At 44.0% G+C, this 23,446-nt stretch overlaps 1 protein-coding gene across 1 annotated transcript in view; it reads left to right on the plus strand.

Moving 5' to 3' along the window:
• The window catches only part of VAMP2 (vesicle associated membrane protein 2), a 28,536-nt gene that overhangs the window by 1,920 nt on the left and 3,170 nt on the right, over positions 1-23,446 (plus strand). Inside the window, exons 2-3 of the mRNA XM_040415178.1 lie at positions 22,905-23,013; positions 23,102-23,260. Of these exons, the coding sequence (XP_040271112.1) occupies positions 22,905-23,013; positions 23,102-23,260 (268 nt within the window). The remainder of the gene's footprint in view (positions 1-22,904; positions 23,014-23,101; positions 23,261-23,446) is intronic.

The following is a 23,446-nucleotide window of genomic DNA, read 5'->3' on the forward strand; positions in this document are numbered from 1 at the left end:
TTACAGCCTAATGTCGCCCATCTATATACAGTGCACCCAACTACAGCTTAATGTCGCCCATCTATATATACTGCGCCCAACTACAGCCTAATGTCACCCATCTATATACAGTGCACCCAACTACAGCCTAATGTCGCCCATCTATATATACTGTGCCCAACTACGGCCTAATGTCACCCATCTATATATACTGCGCCCAACTACAGCCTAATGTCACCCATCTATATACAGTGCACCCAACTACAGCCTAATGTCGCCCATCTATATATATACTGCGCCCAACTACAGCCTAATGTCACCCATCTATATACAGTGTGCCCAACTAGAGCCTAATGTCGCCCATCTATATATACTGTGCCCAACTACGGCCTAATGTCACCCATCTATATATACTGCGCCCAACTACGGCCTAATGTCACCCATCTATATACAGTGTGCCCAACTACAGCCTAATGTCGCCCATCTATATATACTGCGCCCAACTACGGCCTAATGTCACCCATCTATATATACTGCGCCCAACTACAGCCTAATGTCACCCATCTATATACAGTGCACCCAACTACAGCCTAATGTCGCCCATCTATATATACTGTGCCCAACTACGGCCTAATGTCACCCATCTATATATACTGCGCCCAACTACAGCCTAATGTCACCCATCTATATACAGTGCACCCAACTACAGCCTAATGTCGCCCATCTATATATATACTGCGCCCAACTACAGCCTAATGTCACCCATCTATATACAGTGTGCCCAACTAGAGCCTAATGTCGCCCATCTATATATACTGTGCCCAACTACGGCCTAATGTCACCCATCTATATATACTGCGCCCAACTACGGCCTAATGTCACCCATCTATATACAGTGTGCCCAACTACAGCCTAATGTCGCCCATCTATATATACTGCGCCCAACTACGGCCTAATGTCACCCATCTATATATACTGCGCCCAACTACAGCCTAATGTCACCCATCTATATACAGTGCACCCAACTACAGCCTAATGTCGCCCATCTATATACAGTGTGCCCAACTACGGCCTAATGTCACCCATCTATATATACTGCGCCCAACTACAGCCTAATGTCGCCCATCTATATATACTGCGCCCAACTGCAGCCTAATGTCACCCATCTATATATACTGCGCCCAACTACAGCCTAATGTCGACCATCTATATACAGTGCACCCAACTAGAGCCTAATGTCACCCATCTATATACAGTGTGCCCAACTACAGCCTAATGTCGCCCATCTATATATACTGTGCCCAACTACAGCCTAATGTTACCCATCTATATACAGTGCACCCAACTACAGCCTAATGTCACCCATCTATATATACTGTGCCCAACTACGGCCTAATGTCACCCATCTATATATACTGCGCCCAACTACAGCCTAATGTCACCCATCTATATACAGTGCACCCAACTAGAGCATGTCACCCATCTGCATACAGTGCGCCCAACTACAGCCTAATGTCACCCATCTGCATACAGTGCGCCCAACTAGAGCCTAATGTCACCCATCTGCATACAGTGCACCCAACTAAGGCCTAATTGCACCCATCTAAATACAGTGCACCAAACTAAAGCCTAATTGCACCCATCTATATACAGTGCGCCCAACTACGGCCTAATGTCACCCATCTATATACAGTGCACCCAACTACAGCCTAATGTCACCCATCTATATACAGTGCACCCAACTAGAGCCTGTCACCCATCTGCATACAGTGTGCCCAACTACAACCTAATGTCACCCATCTATATATACTGCGCCCAACTAGAGCCTAATGTCGCCCATCTATATATATACTGCGCCCAACTACAGCCTAATGTCACCCATCTATATATACACTGCGCCCAACTACAGCCTAATGTCACCCATCTATATACAGTACACCCAACTACAGCCTAATGTCACCCATCTATATACAGTGCACCCAACTAGAGCCTGTCACCCATCTGCATACAGTGTGCCCAACTACAGCCTAATGTCACCCATCTATATATATACTGCGCCCAACTACAGCCTAATGTCGACCATCTATATATATACTGCGCCAAACTACAGCCTAATGTCACCCATCTATATATACACTGCGCCCAACTACAGCCTAATGTCACCCATCTATATACAGTGCACCCAACTACAGCCTAATGTCACCCATCTATATACAGTGCGCCCAACTACAGCCTAATGTCACCCATCTATATATACACTGCGCCCAACTACAGCCTAATGTCACCCATCTACATACATTGCACCCAACTACAGCCTAATGTCACCCATCTATATATACACTGCGCCCAACTACAGCCTAATGTCACCCATCTATATACAGTGCGCCAAACTACAACCTAATGTCGCTAATCTATATATACTGCGCCCAACTACAGCCTAATGTCACCCATCTGCATACAGTGCACCCAACTAAAGCCTAATTGCACCCATCTAAATACAGTGCACCCAACTAAAGCCTAATTGCACCCATCTATATACAGTGCGCCCAACTACAGCCTAATATCACCCATCTATATACAGTGCACCCAACTACAGCCTAATGTCACCCATCTCTACATACAGTGCACCCATCTACAGCCTAATGTCACCCATCTATATACAGTGCGCCCAACTAGAGCCTAATGTCGCCCATATATATATACTGCGCCCAACTACAGCCTAATGTCGCCCATATATATATACTGCGCCCAACTACAGCCTAATGTCACCCATCTATATACAGTGCGCCCAACTACAGCTTAATGTCACCCATCTACATACATTGCACCCAACTACAGCCTAATGTCACCCATCTATATACTGTGCACCCAACTAGAGCCTAATGTCACCCATCTATATACAGTGCACCCAACTACAGCCTAATGTCGCCCATCTATATATACTGCGCTTAACTACGGCCTAATGTCACCCATCTATATACAGTGCGCCCAACTACAGCCTAATGTCGCCCATCTATATATATATATATACTGCGCCCAACTACAGCCTAATGTCACCCATCTATATACAGTGTGCCCAACTACAGCCTAATGTCGCCCATCTATATATACTGCGCTTAACTACGGCCTAATGTCACCCATCTATATACAGTGCACCCAACTAGAGCCTGTCACCCATCTGCATACAGTGCGCCCAACTAAAACCTAATGTCACCCATCTATATATACTGTGCCCAACTACAGCCTAATGTCACCCATCTATATACAGTGCGCCAAACTACAACCTAATGTCGCCCATCTATATATATATATATATATATATATATACTGCGCCCAACTACAGCCTAATGTCACCCATCTATATATACACTGGTCCCAACTACAGCCTAATGTCACCCATCTATATACAGTGCGCCCAACTACAGCCTAATGTCGCCCATCTCTCTATATATATATATATATATATACTGCGCCCAACTACAGCCTAATGTCACCCATCTATATATACTGCGCTTAACTACGGCCTAATGTCACCCATCTATATACAGTGCACCCAACTAGAGCCTGTCACTCATCTGCATACAGTGCGCCCAACTACAGCCTAATATCACCCATCGCTACATACAGTGCACCCAACTAGAGCCTAATGTCACCCATCTATATTCAGTGCACCGAACTAGAGCCTAATGTCACCCATCTATATACAGTGCACCCAACTACAGCCTAATGTCACCCATCTATATATACTGTGCCCAACTACAACCTAATATCACCCATCTACAAACAGTGCACCCAACTAGAGCCTAATGTCACCCATCTATATACAGTGCACCCAACTAAAGCCTCACCGCAGACTATATATATATATATATCTACTGCCATACTCAGGGGTGCACCTAGCTTTTCTGCTGCCTGAGGCGAAAACTGAAACAGCGCCCCCCTTCCTTCATGCCAATTTCTTAACCTAACCCCTTTGCCACAATGAAAGCGCTCATTGCCCATGGCCCTTCCGCTACCCCCCCCTCCTCCTGCCCCTACCTGTTCTGCCTGAGGTGATCGCCTCACCTGGCCTCATTGGTGCTTCGCCCCTGGCCATACTGCTCACTAGTTAGACGGTACAGGTGGACAGGGAGAGCTGGGGGTTTACAGGTTATGATGATGATTGGGGATGTGCAGCACACCTATGAGAGAGCGAGAGAGAGAGGACATGTTCTTAAAGGGGCCTCGCTGATAGCTGAGCATAGACAGCAGCAGGCGATAAGCCCTGTGACCCCCACACCCTCCTCAGCCAAGAGTCATTGTAATTTTTCACACTGTTTTGAGTGTTAGGATGTCTATCTGTATGTCTGTCTATATCTATATATCTGTCTGTCTATCATCTGACTGTGTGCCTGTATGACTGTGTGCCTGTATGACTGTATGACTGTGTGCCTGTATGACTGTGTGCCTGTATGACTGTATTACTGTGTGCCTGTATGACTGTATTACTGTGTGTCTGTATGACTGTATTACTGTGTGCCTGTATGACTGTGTGTCTGTATGACTGTATTACTGTGTGCCTGTATGACTGTGTGTCTGTATGACTGTATTACTGTGTGCCTGTATGACTGTGTGTCTGTATGACTGTATTACTGTGTGCCTGTATGACTGTGTGTCTGTATGACTGTGTGCCTGTATGACTGTGTGTCTGTATGACTGTGTGTCTGTATGACTGTGTGCCTGTATGACTGTGTGTCTGTATGACTGTGTGTCTGTATGACTGTATTACTGTGTGCCTGTATGACAGTGTGCCTGAGTACCTCTGTGATTGTGAGTCTATGTAACTCTGTGCCTGTATGACTGTGTGACTGTATGACCATGTGACTGTATGACTGTGTGACTGTATGACCATGTGACTGTATGACTGTGTGGCTGTATGACTGTATGCCTGTGTACCTCTGTGCCTGTATGATCATGTGACTGTATGACAGTGTGCCTGTCTGACTGTGTGCCTGTCTGACTGTGTGCCTGTCTGACTGTGTGCCTGTATGACAGTGTGCCTCTATGACTTTGTGACTGTGTGCCTGTATGACAGTGTGCCTGTATGACAGTGTGCCTGTATGACAGTGTGCCTGTATGACTGTGTGCCTGTATGACTGTGTGCCTGTATGACTGTGTGACTGTATGACTGTGTGCCTGTATGACAGTGTGACTGTGTGCCTGTATGACTGCATGACTGTATGACTGTGTAGATCTGGTTTCCATACAGTACAATTCCTCTAATCCTCTAATCCTGCATTATCAGGAATTCATCATTTGTTCTTGTTTCTTGTACAGAACCACAAAATGCTCACAAATCTTAAAAAAAAAAACACAAAGCTGGATGCTAAGGGTTGTAGTACTTATTAGATCATTTAATAATCTAGAAGATTTTATAACCCAATATCCATTAGGATCCAGTCATCCCTAATTGGAGGATTCTACTGAGGAAATTCCACATATCTGACATATGTGTCAGATATCTGTATATGCTGTGCACTCCACATTGTGTGGGGCAGTATACATGTTTGAGCACTATGTATGTTGTATGAGCAGTATACATGTATGAGCAGTATGTATGTTTTATGAGGAGTATACATGTATGAGCAGTATGTATGTTTTATGAGGAGTATACATGTATGAGCAGTATGTATGTTGTATGAGGAGTATACATGTATGAGTAGTATGTATGTTGTATGAGCAGTATACATGTATGAGCACTATGTATGTTGTATGAGGAGTATACATGTATGAGTAGTATGTATGTTGTATGAGAAGTATACATGTATGAACAGTATGTATGTTGTTTGAGGAGTATACATGTATGATCACTATGTATGTTGTATGAGGAGTATACATGTATGAACACTATGTATGTTGTATGAGGAGTATACATGTATGAACACTATGTATGTTGTATGAGGAGTATACATGTATGAGCACTATGTATGTTGTATGAGGAGTATACATGTATGAGCACTATGTATGTTGTATGAGGAGTATACATGTATGAGCAGTATGTATGTTGTTTGAGGAGTATACATGTATGAGCACTATGTATGTTGTATGAGCAGTATGCATGTATGAGCACTATATATGTTGTATGAGGAGTATACATGTATGAACACTATGTATGTTGTATGAGGAGTATACATGTATGAACACTATGTATGTTGTATGAGGAGTATACATGTATGAGTAGTATGTATGTTGTATGAGAAGTATACATGTATGAACAGTATGTATGTTGTTTGAGGAGTATACATGTATGATCACTATGTATGTTGTATGAGGAGTATACATGTATGAGCACTATGTATGTTGTATGAGCAGTATACATGTATGAGCAGTATGTATGTTGTATGAGCAGTATACATGTATGAGCACTATGTATGTTGTATGAGCAGTATACATGTATGAGCACTATGTATGTTGTATGAGGAGTATACATGTATGAACAGTATGTATGTTGTATGAGCAGTATACATGTATGAGCACTATGTATGTTGTATGAGGAGTATACATGTATGAGCACTATGTATGTTGTATGAGCAGTATACATGTATGAACACTATGTATGTTGTATGAGGAGTATACATGTATGAGCACTATGTATGTTGTTTGAGGAGTATACATGTATGATCACTATGTATGTTGTATGAGGAGTATACATGTATGAGCACTATGTATGTTGTATGAGCAGTATACATGTATGAGCAGTATGTATGTTGTATGAGCAGTATACATGTATGAGCACTATGTATGTTGTATGAGGAGTATACATGTATGAGCACTATGTATGTTGTATGAGCAGTATACATGTATGAACACTATGTATGTTGTATGAGGAGTATACATGTATGAGCACTATGTATGTTGTATGAGGAGTATACATGTATGAGCACTATGTATGTTGTATGAGCAGTATACATGTATGAGCACTATGTATGTTGTATGAGGAGTATACATGTATGAGCACTATGTATGTTGTATGAGCAGTATACATGTATGAACACTATGTATGTTGTATGAGGAGTATACATGTATGAACACTATGTATGTTGTATGAGGAGTATACATGTATGAGCACTATGTATGTTGTATGAGGAGTATACATGTATGAGCACTATGTATGTTGTATGAGGAGTATACATGTATGAGCACTATGTATGTTGTATGAGGAGTATACATGTATGAACAGTATGTATGTTGTTTGAGGAGTATACATGTATGAGCACTATGTATGTTGTATGAGCAGTATGCATGTATGAGCACTATGTATGTTGTATGAGGAGTATACATGTATGAACACTATGTATGTTGTATGAGGAGTATACATGTATGAGCACTATGTATGTTGTATGAGGAGTATACATGTATGAGCACTATGTATGTTGTATGAGGAGTATACATGTATGAACACTATGTATGTTGTATGAGGAGTATACATGTATGAACACTATGTATGTTGTATGAGGAGTATACATGTATGAGCACTATGTATGTTGTATGAGCAGTATACATGTATGAGCACTATGTATGTTGTATGAGGAGTATACATGTATGAGCACTATGTATGTTGTATGAGCAGTATACATGTATGAACACTATGTATGTTGTATGAGGAGTATACATGTATGAACACTATGTATGTTGTATGAGGAGTATACATGTATGAGCACTATGTATGTTGTATGAGGAGTATACATGTATGAGCACTATGTATGTTGTATGAGGAGTATACATGTATGAGCACTATGTATGTTGTATGAGGAGTATACATGTATGAACAGTATGTATGTTGTTTGAGGAGTATACATGTATGAGCACTATGTATGTTGTATGAGCAGTATGCATGTATGAGCACTATGTATGTTGTATGAGGAGTATACATGTATGAACACTATGTATGTTGTATGAGGAGTATACATGTATGAGCACTATGTATGTTGTATGAGGAGTATACATGTATGAGCACTATGTATGTTGTATGAGGAGTATACATGTATGAACACTATGTATGTTGTATGAGGAGTATACATGTATGAACACTATGTATGTTGTATGAGGAGTATACATGTATGAGCACTATGTATGTTGTATGAGGAGTATACATGTATGAGCACTATGTATGTTGTATGAGGAGTATACATGTATGAGCACTATGTATGTTGTATGAGCAGTATACATGTATGAACACTATGTATGTTGTATGAGGAGTATACATGTATGAGCACTATGTATGTTATATGAGGAGTATACATGTATGAGCACTATGTATGTTGTATGAGCAGTATACATGTATGAGCACTATGTATGTTGTATGAGCAGTATACATGTATGAGCAGTATGTATGTTGTATGAGGAGTATGCATGTTATATGTGCAGTATTCATGTTTTATTAGCAGTATACATGTTGTATGTGCAGTATACATATTGTATACATTGTTAATCTCATGTTGTGCCCCCTTTTAGTAGTGCCACCTTTGTTAATAAAATAATTGCCTCCTTTTTGACAACAGAAAATGACTGCAAAGTAAAAAATTCTGTATATGCTGTATATTTCATGTATGTGTATTGGGCAGCATACATGTTTTATATGCTCTATATTCAATGTTGTATATTCTGTATAATGCACATTATATGTGCGTATGTGCGACGCACGGCAACGGCCATGGGTCCCTTAAAGCAAATGTTTTTGGTGACGCCAGTTGTAGTGAAACAACAAGGGCACAGGCCCCTTTTAGTGATGTAGTAAATGATACCCAGGTGTAGGAACACCAGAGTGGTGTAGGGTGGCCTAAATGTCCATTAATATTGGTTCACGTGTTACGGTGCCCCTACCTGGATACGCTGGAACCCAGGCGTTGTTGTCAGAAGCAGAGCAAATAGGGGGAATAATTGAGGGATTTGAAGAAGTAAATTGAGTCCAGACCTTGTGATGAAGTTCAATAACAGCTTTACTTGAATAAACGTTTCTCCAACAGTTTCAGGCTTTGTCTTGGTTCCCAGCAGGCGTTAGTATTAACTCTGGCAGGCGAACAAACTCAACTCTGCTACATCTGTTTCTCTCTGGCTCTGCTGTGCTGACAAGCTTACTGTATAACTTTGCTTCTTTCTTTATGCTGCAACTTCTCTCTGTAGTCTGTCTCTAGATTAAAACCAGGGAATCTATATCTTCTGGCTTCAGAGGCTTCAGGCTTTGGACTCTGTGTCCAGCAGAGCTGAAGGTGCTCTAGCTGGCTTAGGCAGGACATGTACAGCAGGGATGTGGACCTGCTCCCTTCCCCAAGCAGGGGGTACTCTCCACTGACCTCTAACTAATTAAACTCCTTCTTAGAGGGAGAGAAGAGAATGGAAAAAAGGTTCCATCCTCTGCAAATGTAGCTCTGCCATGCTTGCTGCCACCTTCTGGTGAACCAGGTACATTACATGAGCAATAACAGTTGCATAGAAATAGTAATGCACATTGTTGTGGACTGAAATAAATGCATAAGATGACCCTGTATTTGCCCATAGAAGACAGTAGCGGGGTGCTGAGTGGTAATGGCACTTTGGATCATTAAATTCCCCCTTACTTAAGAACCAAGCCGCCCTCGGCTTGTGCTTAGGGTATATGCTCTAAGGCAGGCATCCTCAAACTGCGGCCCTCCAGCTGTTGTAAAAGTACAACTCCCACAATGCCCTGCTGTAGGCTGATACCTGTAGGCTGTTCGGGCATGCTGTGAGCTGTAGTTTTGCAACAGCTGGAGGGCCGCAGTTTGAGGATCCCTGCTCTAAGGGTACCAAGAAAAAGTTAAAGTGCTGCATGAGCTTGCGGACCATTACACACCTATATAGACGTAGACACAGCTAGCAATAGATTCCTGCCTATATGAGTAGGGTGTCTAACCACGGTTTTCCCTCTCGCAGTGAACCAAACAAATACTGCGCAAAGCGCTCAAATACTCCACGACCATGGCCACAGTCGTATGTGGAGCTTAGGGGTGTCATGTACTGTAATCCCTCCACGATACTATGAGACGCCCGCAAATAAAAGGGTTGCTTCATCCTGTATTCCCTTCCTAGCACCGAGGTCTAATCATGCTTTACGCTACGTCACCTTGATGTCTGAACAGGTAGCTACAAAACATTCCTTGGCAATGCACAAGGCCTTAGAACATACACAAATTAGGAGGAGGAGAAGGCAGTGCTCTCCAATCTCTCCAGGAGGACTAATCCCTCCAAACACATATTAGCAGCGGGTTACCCTTGACGGTGTTAGATCTGCTTGTGACTTACCACTTGGCTCTCCTTGTGCAGCAAAAATACAATTTAATGTATACCTAGGGTATCTAAACTGACACAAGGTACAATAAGCACCATTAGTATTAAACGTCCTCAGAGGCAGTCCATATGAGCAAAGACGATGTTAGAGCTGCTTGTGACGTACCAGACCTCCTCAGAGGCAGTCCATATGAGCAAAGACGATGTTAGAGCCGCTTGTGACGTAGCAGACGTCCTCAGAGGCAGTCCATAAGAGCAAAGACGATGTTAGAGCCGCTTGTGACGTAGCAGACGTCCTCAGAGGCAGTCCATATGAGCAAAGACGATGTTAGAGCCGCTTGTGACGTAGCAGACGTCCTCAGAGGCAGTCCATATGAGCAAAGACGATGTTAGAGCCGCTTGTGACGTACCAGACGTCCTCAGAGGCAGTCCATATGAGCAAAGACGATGTTAGAGCCGCTTGTGACGTACCAGACGTCCTCAGAGGCAGTCCATATGAGCAAAGACGATGTTAGAGCCGCTTGTGACGTACCAGACGTCCTCAGAGGCAGTCCATATGAGCAAAGACGATGTTAGAGCCGCTTGTGACGTACCAGACGTCCTCAGAGGCAGTCCATATGAGCAAAGACAATGTTAGAGCCGCTTGTGACGTACCAGACGTCCTCAGAGGCAGTCCATATGAGCAAAGACGATGTTAGAGCCGCTTGTGACGTAGCAGACGTCCTCAGAGGCAGTCCATATGAGCAAACACGATGTTAGAGCCGCTTGTGACGTACCAGACGTCCTCAGAGGCAGTCCATATGAGCAAAGACGATGTTAGAGCCGCTTGTGACGTACCAGACGTCCTCAGAGGCAGTCCATATGAGCAAAGACGATGTTAGAGCCGCTTGTGACGTACCAGACGTCCTCAGAGGCAGTCCATATTGACCTGTAAAAGTAAAGTACTACCTATATGGCTAACTAGATTCTGTGCAAAGTCCATTTAAAGAGGACATTTCACCACTCCTGACATGTCTGTTTTAATAGCTACATGCATTCCCCATGTAATAACAATTCTGGAACATCTTTTCGTATGTCTGTATGTTGTGCCATTCCTTTATTATTTGCACTATAAGTAATGAATGAATTACTATTAGCCTTCAGTAAGGGTACAGAGTGTCGGTAACAAGTTGGGCGGGGGGGGGGGGGTGTACCTGTACAGATTCACTCTATCCAATCAGTGCTGCCATTTTCAGACTGTGTAGGGACACCCCCCGCCCCCAACTGGTTACCTCCCCTCTGTACCCTTACTGCAGACTGCTAGCAATTCATTCACAACTTCTAATAGAAATAATAGAGGAATAGGACAACATACAGACATAAGAATAAATGCTCCAGAATCGTTATCACATGGGGAATGCATGAAGCTATTAAAACAAGCGTGTTAGGAGCGGTCTGAAAGGTCCTCTTTAAAGTGCATGATAGGTCACATTGTGGCACCTGGAAAAGAAATACACACAATGGGCTCAATATACTTTAACGTTGCTGAACCTGAAAAAGATTAGTGCAAACATAGTGCAAATATTTAAGGCAAATTAAATAACGCAATAAAATAGCGCAAATTAATCACATTACAGTCTCTCTTTCCATGTTGGCGGATGAAACGCACCAAATGTAAATCAAATAGTGCAAACAGTTCCTTTGTAATCCACGGGAAATAATAATGTCACCATTTGTAAACCAAGTGAGGAAGTAAAGTCATTTGTAGTCCACCTAAGGCAATAGGTAATCCACATGGGTAAGATGTAAAATAGCAAAACAGGACAATGAGAACCCTTTTGGCAAAGGGGCTCCCAATTAACCTGAAAAAGGGGGGAAAAAAGGGAATGGGCGCTGTTGAGCGCAACTTGGAGGTAGTTCATGATGTGGTAACTTACGGTTGGGGGGAGTCCTAACTAAACATGACCATCTGGGTGAGGACAAAAAGAAAGGCAACAAAAACATAAAGCAATGCCAACGAACGCTCACCCTTCAGGAGTAGTCCACACCGTGGCTCCCAGTTGTCCTTGGAATTTCTTTAAATGAAGATGCTGTCTTATACACAGCTCTGGGTCTATGTTCCTCCGCAGTGGCTCTGACTTCCATGGCAGTTGGTATGCCACCACGGTAGGGCTGAATACAAATGAGATACTTGACATACATCCCAGATGTTGGGTGGATGTGGGGGCTGTTACCTCTTTGGGCACCATCAGATTTAGCCCTTCAAAGGTGCCATGCTTCTTGGGCTGCGGAGTGGGAACTCCAGCCAGCGCGTGGAAGGCACCTCTTGTGGGGCATCTTTCCCTTCAGGCAATTCATCCCCCCAGCACATACCGCCCTAGTCTGGCTACCGAGAATGCGCCATCTTGCCTCCTCTCTCGCTGGAACAGACTGGTAACGAAGGAGGGGCTTCAGGCGAGGAGTCTCCAATTCACTTCTCTTTGCTAGGATCTTGTTCCCTGTGGGCAGGGCAGGATTTTCCTTCTTCAGATGGGGGCCTTCCTCTACTTTCCCACTTCTGGCCTTGTAGAAGAAGCTGCGCCATCACCATTAAAGATTAACCCTTTCGGACGCCGGCACACACAGTTTTGCGCCTGCCACACACCGCAGCAAATCCAGTAAAGTCATTTTTAATGGGGTTTTTGTCAATTCTATAGGCAGTTTAATCCAAGGGCGCACAGATTTATCCTGTTCGGATCCTGTTCGTGACGCCAAATGCGACACACGGCAACGGCTATGGGTCCCTTAAAGCAAATGTTTTTCCTGACGCCAGTTGCAGTGAAGCAACAAGGGCACAGGCCCCTTTTAGTGATGTAGTAAATGATACCCAGGTGTAGGAACGCCAGAGTGGTGTAGGGTGGCCTAAATGTCTCTTAATGTTGGTGCACATGTCACAGTGCTCTTACCTGGATATGCTGGAACTCAGGCGTTGTCGTCCGAAGCAGAGCAAATAGGGGGAATAATTGAGGGATTTGAAGAGATAAATTGAGTCCAGACCTTGTGATGAAGTTCAATAACAGCTTTACTTGAATAAACGTTTCTCCAACAGTTTCCGGCTTTGTCTTGGTTCCCAGCAGGCGTTAGCATTAACTCTGACAGGCAAACAAACTCAACTCTGCTACATCTGTTTCTCTCTGGCTCTGCTGTGCTGACAAGTTTACTGTATAACTTTGCTTCTTTCCTTATGCTGCAACTTCTCTCTGTAGTCTGTCTCTAGATTAATACCAGGGAATCTATACCTCCTAGCTTCAGAGGCTTTGGCCTCTGTGTCCAGCAGAGCTGAAGGTGCTCTAGCTGGCTTAGGCAGGACATGTCCAGCAGGGACGTGGACCTGCTTCCTTCCCCAAGCAGGGGGTACTCTCCACTGAACTCTAACTAACTAAACTTCTCCTTAGAGGGAGAGAAGAGAATGGAAAGAAGGTTCCATCCTCTGCAAATGTAGCTCTACCATGCTTTCTGCCACCTTCTGGTGAACCAGGCACATTACATGAACAATAACAGTTGCATAGAAAAAGCAATGCACATTGTATAGGACCTGCAATAAATGCATAAGATGACACTGTGTTAGCCCATAAAAGACAGTAGACGGGTGTGGAATGGTAATGGCACTCTGGGTCATTACATATGGAACAGTATACATGTTGTATATTCTGTAAAAGCACATTATATGTGTATATACATGCTGTATATGGTATATACTCCCTGGTATATGTGTGTATAGGGCAGTATACATGTTGTATATAGTATATACTTCCTGGTATATGTGTGTGTGTGTGTATAGGGAAGTACACATGTTGTGTATTATATATACTCCCTGGTTCCTGGTATATGTGTATATACAGTATTATACATGTTGTATATGGTATATATCCCATGTTATATGTGTATAGGGCAGTACACATGTTGTGCATTATACATACTCTCTGGTATATGTGTATATACAGTATTATACATGTTGTATATGGTATATATCCCATGGTATATGTGTATACAGTATTATGCATATTGTATATGGTATATACTCCCTGGTATATGTGTATAGGGCAGTACACATGTTGTTTATAGTGTATACTCCCTGATATATGTGTGTATAGGGCGGTACACATGTTGTATATGGTATATACTCCCTGGTATATGTGTGCATAGGGCAATACACATGCTGTATATGGTATATACTCCCTGGTGTATGTGTGTATATGGTTTATACTTCCTGGTATATGTAGATAGGACAGTACACATGTTACATATAGTATATACTCCCTGGTATATGTGTGTATAGGGCAGTACACATGTTGTATGTGGTATATAGTCCCTGGTATATGTGTATAGTGCAGTATATGTTGTATATGGTATGTACTCCCAGGTATATGTGTGTATAGGGCAGTATACATGTTGTATATTATATTTATTAGATATTATATATACATCCTTGTATATGTGTGTATACAGTATTATACATGTTGTATATAGTATATACTCCTTGGTATATGTGTGTATAGGGGAGTATACATGTTGTATATAGTATATACTCCCTGATATATGTGTGTATAGGGCAGTATACATGTTGTATATGGTATATAGTCCCTGGTATATGTGTATAGGGCAGTACACTTGCTGTATATGGTATCTAATCCCTGGTATATCTGTGTATAGGGCAGTATACATGTTCTATGTTGGATATACTCCCTGGTATATTTGTGTATAGGGCAGTTTACATGTTGTATATGGTATGTACTGCCAGGTATATGTGTGTATAGAGCAGTACACGTTGTATATGGTTTATTCTTCCTGGTATATGTAGATAGGACAGTACACATGTTGCATATGGTATATAGTACCTGGCAGGGGCGTAGCTAAAGGCTCATGGGCCCTGGTCCAAGGGTCCAGCTTGGGCCCCCCCTTCCCTCAGTGCTTTGTGGCTAGGGAAGCACATAGCCTTCATGCTGCCTGCGGCAAAAAATTTAAACAGTAGAATACCCCCCCCCCCCCCCCCCCCCAATGCCAAATTCTTGACCTAACCCCTTCCCTCCAGCCAGAGCTATAACTTGACCAGCATGCACTTTCTATAATACTGGTGTCTTCTTATGTGGCACAAGGGTCTTTGGGCCCCTCACGCTCCATGGGCCCGGTAGCGACTGCTATCTCTGCACCCCCTATAGCTACGCTCCTGGTATATGTGTGTATAGGGCAGTACACAAGTTGTATATAGTATATACTCCAACTTCAACTTCACCCGCACCTACTGTGTCCTTCTCCCATACCATGTAGATTGTCAGCCCTCACGGGCAGAGCCCTCTCTCCTCCTGTACCAGTCTGTAACTCGTCTTGTGTATGATTAGTGCAATTGTCTGTATTATGTATGTGCACCGCTTATCACATGTACAGCGCTATGGAATGAATGGCGCTTTAATAATAAATAATAATAATACTCCCTGGTGTATGTGTGTATAGGGCAGTACACATGTTGTATAAATTATATAATCCCTGGTATATGTGTATAGGGCAGTACACGTTGTATATAGTATATACGGTACTTCCTGATATATGTAGATAGGGCAGTACACATGTTGTATATAGTATATGCTCCCTGGTATATGTGTGTATTGGGCAGTATACATGTTACATATGGTATATGCTCCCTGGTATATGTGTGTATAGGGCAGTACACGTTGTATATAGTATATACTTCCTGATATATGTAGATAGGGCAGTACACATGTTGTATATAGTATATGCTCCCTGGTATATGTGTGTATTGGGCAGTATACATGTTACATATGGTATATGCTCCCTGGTATATGTGTGTATAGGGCAGTACACGTTGTATATAGTATATACTTCCTGGTATATGTGTGTATAGGGCAGTACACATGTTGTATATAGTATATACTCCTTGGTATATGTGTGTATAGGGCAGTATACATGTTGTATGTGGTATATAGTCCCTGGTATATGTGTATAGGGCAGTACTTCACATTGCATGGTGGGGGTGGGTTTTTTTTATCTTATATTTGGGATATTTTGGGAGTCTGCAGACGTGACTGCACTAACCTGACGTTAGATTTAGTCACATTAGAAGCGTCTGGATGTAAAGGGGTTCTCCAGCAACAAGTAGGTCTGTAGTTACGTCACAAGCTTCCCTCACTGGCCGAAGAAACCTTTCTGGGAAAGCTGGGTGAGAACTGACATGGTCGCCACCATCATAGCTCCATGTCTCCTAGTAAGGGCGCACTCACATGAACATGGTTTGGTTCCGCATTCATTTCAATGGGGCTGCAAAAGATGCGGACGGCACACGGAGTGCTGCTCCGTTCCGTGGCCCCACAAAAGTTATAGATCATGTCCTATTCCAAGAATAGGCATTTCTATAATGGGCCGCAAATTGCGGAAGGTACACGGCATGTGGAGTGAGATGGGAGCAAGGGGATTTACCATTCAGAAGGCTGGAAAAGCTGGATAACAACTGGCTGTGAGAGCCTTAATGGCTACTGAACTGGTTGTCATCCAATTTCCCTCCAAAAATCATAAAAACTCAATTTGTCCATTTATCAAATGCCTTTTTTGTGTGGGAAAGATGGGTGACAACTGATATGGTCAACACTACAGCTCCAAAGGGGTAGTTCCATTACTGGCAAATACTCCTCGTTACTTGGCTGTAACATATCAGGAGACGTTTTAGAAGGCTGGGAAAGCTGGGTGACTACTCCGGGGTATAGGTGGCCATGTTGCCTTACATGCCAAATGCATCTAATTGTTGTTACCCATGGCAACCAATCACAGCTCAGCTTTCATTTTTCAAGCACGCTATAAGAAATGAAAGCTGAGCTGTGATTGGTTGCTATGGGCATCAAAGACAGTTTTTCATGTTTTGGTGAAGCTGAGTGAAGAAGATCCTCATATAACTGGGGGCTAGTCATGAGGGCGGCCATTTTGTGTGGGTTATTAATGAAAACAAAACCAATCAATACCCCACCTCCGACCCTGTAAGGTCATTAATAAGACAGTCTCTGCATCTGCCGTCATTATCAGCAAATCAATAGGGAGATGCTCGTAGCTCACAAAATGGCCGCCACCACTGTGTGTGTATTGTGTGGTGAGGTAGAGACAGGAAGTAGGACGCAGAGGTCACACAGCTGCTGCTGCGCTTCTTTTGTCCTAGTTCTCTAGTCTGAATTATACCCACGTGTCATTATAATTAAAGGGGCGTCTTCCATGTCTTTAAATGAAGGCCTGGGACTTTTTCAGTGCTAACCATAACAGGGATGTCACAGGCCTGCTGTTCCCCATGATAGTCCTTCCTGTCCATTGCTATATCCGCAGTAGTTCAGGTCCATGCAGTGTCCAGATGACAGGACTGAGCTGCCACAGCCTAGGCCAGGAAGTGTTGTCATAAGAAGGCTGGATTGCTGCCAATACTTCTCTACATAGATCCACATGGCAGAACTTCAGGTCCCTGTAGTCCAGCCACCCAGTGTTATCACAGGGACATAGCTTAGAAAATGTCATATTGGACTGATTACTTTGTGGCCAGCTTTCCAATTAAAACACTAAGATGCCATAGCACTGGACAAGAAGTGTTTTCATGGGGTACAGATGCTATTATACCTACTGTAAATATTGCGGGAACTTTTTTTTTTTTTCCCACCTTTAATTCTGGCTAGAGAGACAATGTCTACCGGAGGGGCCCACTGGTATCACTTGAATAATATTACTTTATTATGATCCAGTAACTTAAAAGAAAAAAAAACACTGGAGGCGGCCATGTTTATGGGTGGAGCCATGTAGGAGAATTAATATGACGTTCATGAGGAAAAGGCATATTGTGAAGCTGCTTCCTAAAAATGGCTGCCTTCACTGTGTGTGAGTGATACGTCCACTTAAAGGGTAACTCTTCTCAACATGACAAGTTGTGAAATGCTTGCGATACACACACCCCGTACACTACAGTAACTCCATCCAATGATATTTCTCCTGCAGTCATACTGATTGGCCAAGGTCTATCCTTTAAGGGCATTGCTAAGATGTGGCCGCTGCAGATGGCTACAGTCCTCATGTATCTGGGGGTCACTGCTGTGGTCAGGAGTTTTACTGATCTTGCAGTGATTTTCAGTCTTAGGCCCCTCTCACACGGGGCGAGTATTCCGCGCGGATGCGATGCGCGAGTTGAACTCATTGCACCCGCACTGAATCCCGACCCATTCATTTCTATGGGGCTGTTCACATGAGCGGTGATTTTCACGCATCACTTGTGCGTTTCGTGAAAATCGCAGCATGCTCTATATTCTGCGTTTATCACGCAACGCAGGCCCCATAGAAGTGAATGGGGTTGCGTGAAAATCGCAAGCAAGTGCGGATGCGGTGCAATTTTCACGCACGGTTGCTAGGAGACCATCAGGATGGAGACCCGATCATTATTATTTCCCCTTATAACATGGTTATAAGGGAAAATAATAGCATTCTGAATACAGAATGCATAGTGAAATAGCGCTGAAGGGGTTAAAAAAACTAAAAAATTATTTAACTCACCTTAATCCACTTGATCGCGCAGCCCGGCTTCTCTTCTGTCTCCTTCTTAGCTGTGTGCAGGAACAGGACCTGTGGTGACGTCACTCCGGTCATCACATGGTCCGTCACATGATCTTTTACCATGGTGATGGATCATGTGATGGACCATGTGATGACCGGAGTGACGTCACCACAGGTCCTGTTCCTACAATCAGCAAAGAAGGAGACAGAAGGAGATGCCGGCAGCGCGAACAAGTGGATTAAGGTGAGTTAAATTTTTTTATTTTTTTTTAACCCATCCAGCGCTATTGTACTAAGCATTCTGTATTCAGAATGCTAATATTTTCCTTTATAACCATGTTATAAGGGAAAATAATAGAATCTACAGAACACCGATCCCAAGGGTTTGAGTACCAAACATGCGCGATTTTTCTCACGCAAGTGCAAAACGCATTACAATGTTTTGCACTCACGCGGAAAAAATCGCGCGTGTTCCCGCAACGCACCCGCACATTTTCCCGCAACGCCCGTGTGAAACCAGCCTTATAGTTTCTTATACTCCAGTCACATCCAAAGCTGCATTCACAATTCAGCGACTCTGCACCTTCTCTAACTCAATCTCACATAGCAGGTTACACTCTGTAGAGTCACCCAAGCAGCAGGGAGAACTAGCGTCATTTGGAAACCGGATGAACTGTGAATGCTGCTCTGGATGTGCTGCCTGGCAACCTCATATAAAAGACTGCAGTCGTTAAGCAGTGTATCCCTAGCAACCAGACTGTCAGACATTACTTTAGTCTGCAGATTGGATGGTGAAACCCACTAAGGTTGACTAGTTCGGTCTGTCACCTTATCTCTCATGACCGGAAGCTGGACTGGCTGCCAGCAGAGAAGTGGACTAATAGTCGCGCGTTTGCCTTATAAGGGTCCATTCACACATCAGTATTTTTCTTTTCCAGATTTCCGTTCCGTTTTTTGCAGATCTGTGTTTCCGCAAAAAAAAAAAACTTACGTTTTTACCAATTTCACATCCGCTTCCGTTCCGTTTTTCCACCCAAAAAACTGGAAGGAATATACGTTGCTAGGGTACTAAAAAAAAAAAGTTTTTTTTCTATTTCCTGGAAACGGATCCACAATTGCGGATGACATATTGATGCATTCCGCATGTCATCCACATTTTTGTGGACCCATTGACTACAATGGGACCACGGACCGCATTTTGCGGACAATAGTAGGACAAGCTGTATTTTTTTTTTTTGCGGATCCGCATAACGGAACTGAACGGATGCGGACAGCACACTGAGTGCTATCTGCAGTTTTTTCGGGGTCATTGAAATGAATGGGTCCGCAATCCGTTCCGCAAATTTGCAGAACAGATGCAGATTACAAAATACTGACGTCTGAATGGACCCTCATGCCTACGACCGTATGTATTTTGCGCTCCGCAAAAAAACGGATGACATCCGTGCGCATTCCGTATTTGGCGGAACGGAACAACCGGCCCTATCCTTGTCCGTAATGCGGACAATAATAGGACGTGTTCTATTTTTTTTGCAGAACGGAAATACGGAAAACGGAATGCACACGGAGTAACTTCCGTTTTTTTTTTTGCGGACCCATTGAAATGAATGCTCCCGTATACAGTTCGCAAAAAAAAACAAAAAACGGAACGGATTTTAGATGTCTCGTCGGCGCGGTAATGGAGAGTTTAGTAGCCGTCTAACGCGTGGCGCAGTCACATCTTTATAAAGTAGTCACGACAGATGTGTAACTTCACGGCCCAATCCTGCGATGTAGCGAACATTGCATGAGGGTGGCATATCGTGTAACATTGGGCGCAATTCGAAGCAAATAACCACCTGCTCCTGGCACTGTGAAGTAAAGGTTGCAGTGTGGCGCCGGCCCAGCCAGCAGACATGGCAGATACGGACTCAGGTCGGCGTCACTGCAGGTTATTTATAACCGCGCCTCTCGTGCCGCTGCCGTATAATTTCTTGTTACGCAGCAAATCTTTTTGGTTTTCCCCTTTCCTGCCAGCGCGCCCTCCTGATTCAGCTGCTACCTGGCAGTGCCCAAAATGAGACCTCTGGATCTCTGCGGCGCACCATCCTCACTGCGCCACTAGAGGGAGCTGCACGCCGCAGACAGCGCTGTCAGTCTAGGAGGTAGTCACTGCTGGGTGTTGGAGGGGAAGCAGGGTCCTGAAGGAGGGAGGCATGCAAGACCTAGAGTCGCCACTCATAGCTGTTTCTGGGAAAGCTGGGTGATTGACGACTACCATGGCTGCACAGGGATGTGGTGGGGGTGCACCAGGGGTCTGGGAAAGCTTGGTGTGCACCTAGCTATTCTGCTGCCTGAGGCGAAAACTAAAACGGCGCAAATTTCTTAACCTAACCCCTTTGCCACAATGAAAGCGCTGATTCCACGTGGCCCCCTCTCCACGTGGCCCCCCGCCTCATTGGAGGTGCACCCCTGGCTATAATGGCACAGAACGGGTAGTGTCAGCACGTCATGCCCATATGAAGGAGGCTTCCGCTGCGTCTCGTTCTGCAGTCAGATGAATCAGAACCTACATGATGAAGGATATTTTTACTTCCCCCTTTGGTGACGCACACTGACATTTATCAGGCGGTATACGGGGAGCCAAGGTTTCTACAGCATTCAGCGCAGCTGAAATCAGCCCGATGTGAGGCAGTATAGTCCAACATCATCTACTGCCAGATAGAAGGGCTCGCTGGAAATCTGCCTTCTATTACTTATCTGGTGTCCCCATGACAACACTTCCTGTTTCCACAGGAGGCTCTGGGCCTCATAGCAACCAATCAGAAGCTGTCTTTCATACTTCTGTCAGGCCCCCATGATAACACCTCCAGTCACCGGAGCAGGAAGTGTTGTTATAGGGACTGAGGCTGACGGCATTTTTATGTGACTTCACTTCTGAGAACTCAGAGCAGGAAGGGGTGGATAACAGGCTGGCCGCTCCTCTGTGGCAGATCAGGGTTGTCATGGGGGCGGGGGGTGCTAAACACCAATTTCATCTTCCTATTTATTTAGTGAGAAATAAACTCTGTATCCTGACTGGTTCATGTGAAACCCTGTGCCCCCATGAGAAGACTGCCAGGAAGTGTTGCCATAGGGACACAGGCAGAGAAGGGGGCATTAGACAGAAGGTGTGGGTGCTCTCCGATCGCAGAGAGGTGAGAAGCTGATTTACACCTCTGGAGGGACCCGAGACGTGAGGCGTCTGCTGATCACACATGGCGTCTCAATTATATTATTAACCCCTTAGAGGGAGAAGCTGCTCTGCCTGGCGCCATTATCATAGCTTTTCTATCGCCTTTGTTGTTTTCTTCATTTTCATCGCCTTATTCCTCACCTTCTTAAGTTTTCTACTTCTCCGCCACCTTTACCTGTTCACTTGCCTCTTGTCTTCTTCGCTGTTTTTGCCGTCTTTTACATCTTCATTGACCTTTTATGTTACATCTCATCTTTCTTGCCTCCATCTTCTTCTCTGTTATATTTCTCTACTTCTTACACATCTCCATCTCTTCTACTTTCTTCTATGCTTTTCTTTTCTTTACCTTTTTGCAGTCTTTTTTTCCCCATCTCATTTTCATCTTCTCCCTGCTTCATCTACCTCGTTACCATCTTCTTAATCTACTTTATCTTCTTCACTATTTTCTTGCCTTCGATGTTTCCTCCTTTTTGGGCTCATTTATTATTATTATTAGCAAGCTCTGTTGTGTAGGAATGATCCTGGCTGTTGGCTGGTCACCGCTGGCCTCACTTGAGGTCACCACATTCCTCCTGCGCGTTGCAGGACCTAACGTGCGCCCCTGACACGCACCTCTGTTTACTCCATGTGCTGCGACTAAATATTCCTTGTGGATTTCAGGTCAGATATAGCCCTGTGTGTAAATGTGTCAGATTATCCAGATTACGTATATTCCCAAGAGCTTTATTTATGTCTTTAACTTAGTCCTGTGGCTATTTTTGCCCAAACTGAAACCCTTCATGCCACCACTAATGCCCCCAGATACACGTATAGAGCTTATAGAACATCTTCCTGCACACGTATTCTATTCTGCAAACCAATTCTACGTCCCATTCTCTTTCAGGTCTGCCCCAGCTGCTGGCCCCCCCGCTGCCCCCGGAGATGGAGCAAACCAACCTCCCAACCTCACCAGCAACAGGAGGCTCCAACAAACCCAGGCACAGGTCGATGAGGTGAGTCCTGAGGAGAGGTGGTGGGAGATCCACATGAAGATACCTCTGTATTCTGGATGCACTCAACGTCTGTTCTCCCTCCCTACAGGTGGTGGATATTATGCGTGTGAATGTAGACAAGGTTTTGGAACGAGATCAGAAGCTGTCCGAGTTGGATGACCGCGCGGACGCTCTGCAGGCCGGAGCCTCGCAGTTTGAAACCAGCGCGGCCAAACTCAAGCGCAAGTACTGGTGGAAGAACCTAAAGGTGTGTATGCAGGCGGTCTGCCCGGTTCTCCATAACATATGGTTATCTCCACCATGGCTGTTGCTTCATAATCTATGGCGCTATATTATCCAAACTCCATTAAGGAGGTTTGCATGTTCTTCAGTTTGAAGGAATTGGTAGTTGAGTTGATACTATACACATTGAAAGATGAATTTAGGTTCAATG

This window comes from Bufo bufo, chromosome 1, assembly GCF_905171765.1.
Source record: "Bufo bufo chromosome 1, aBufBuf1.1, whole genome shotgun sequence".
NCBI classification, from domain to species: Eukaryota; Metazoa; Chordata; class Amphibia; order Anura; family Bufonidae; genus Bufo; species Bufo bufo.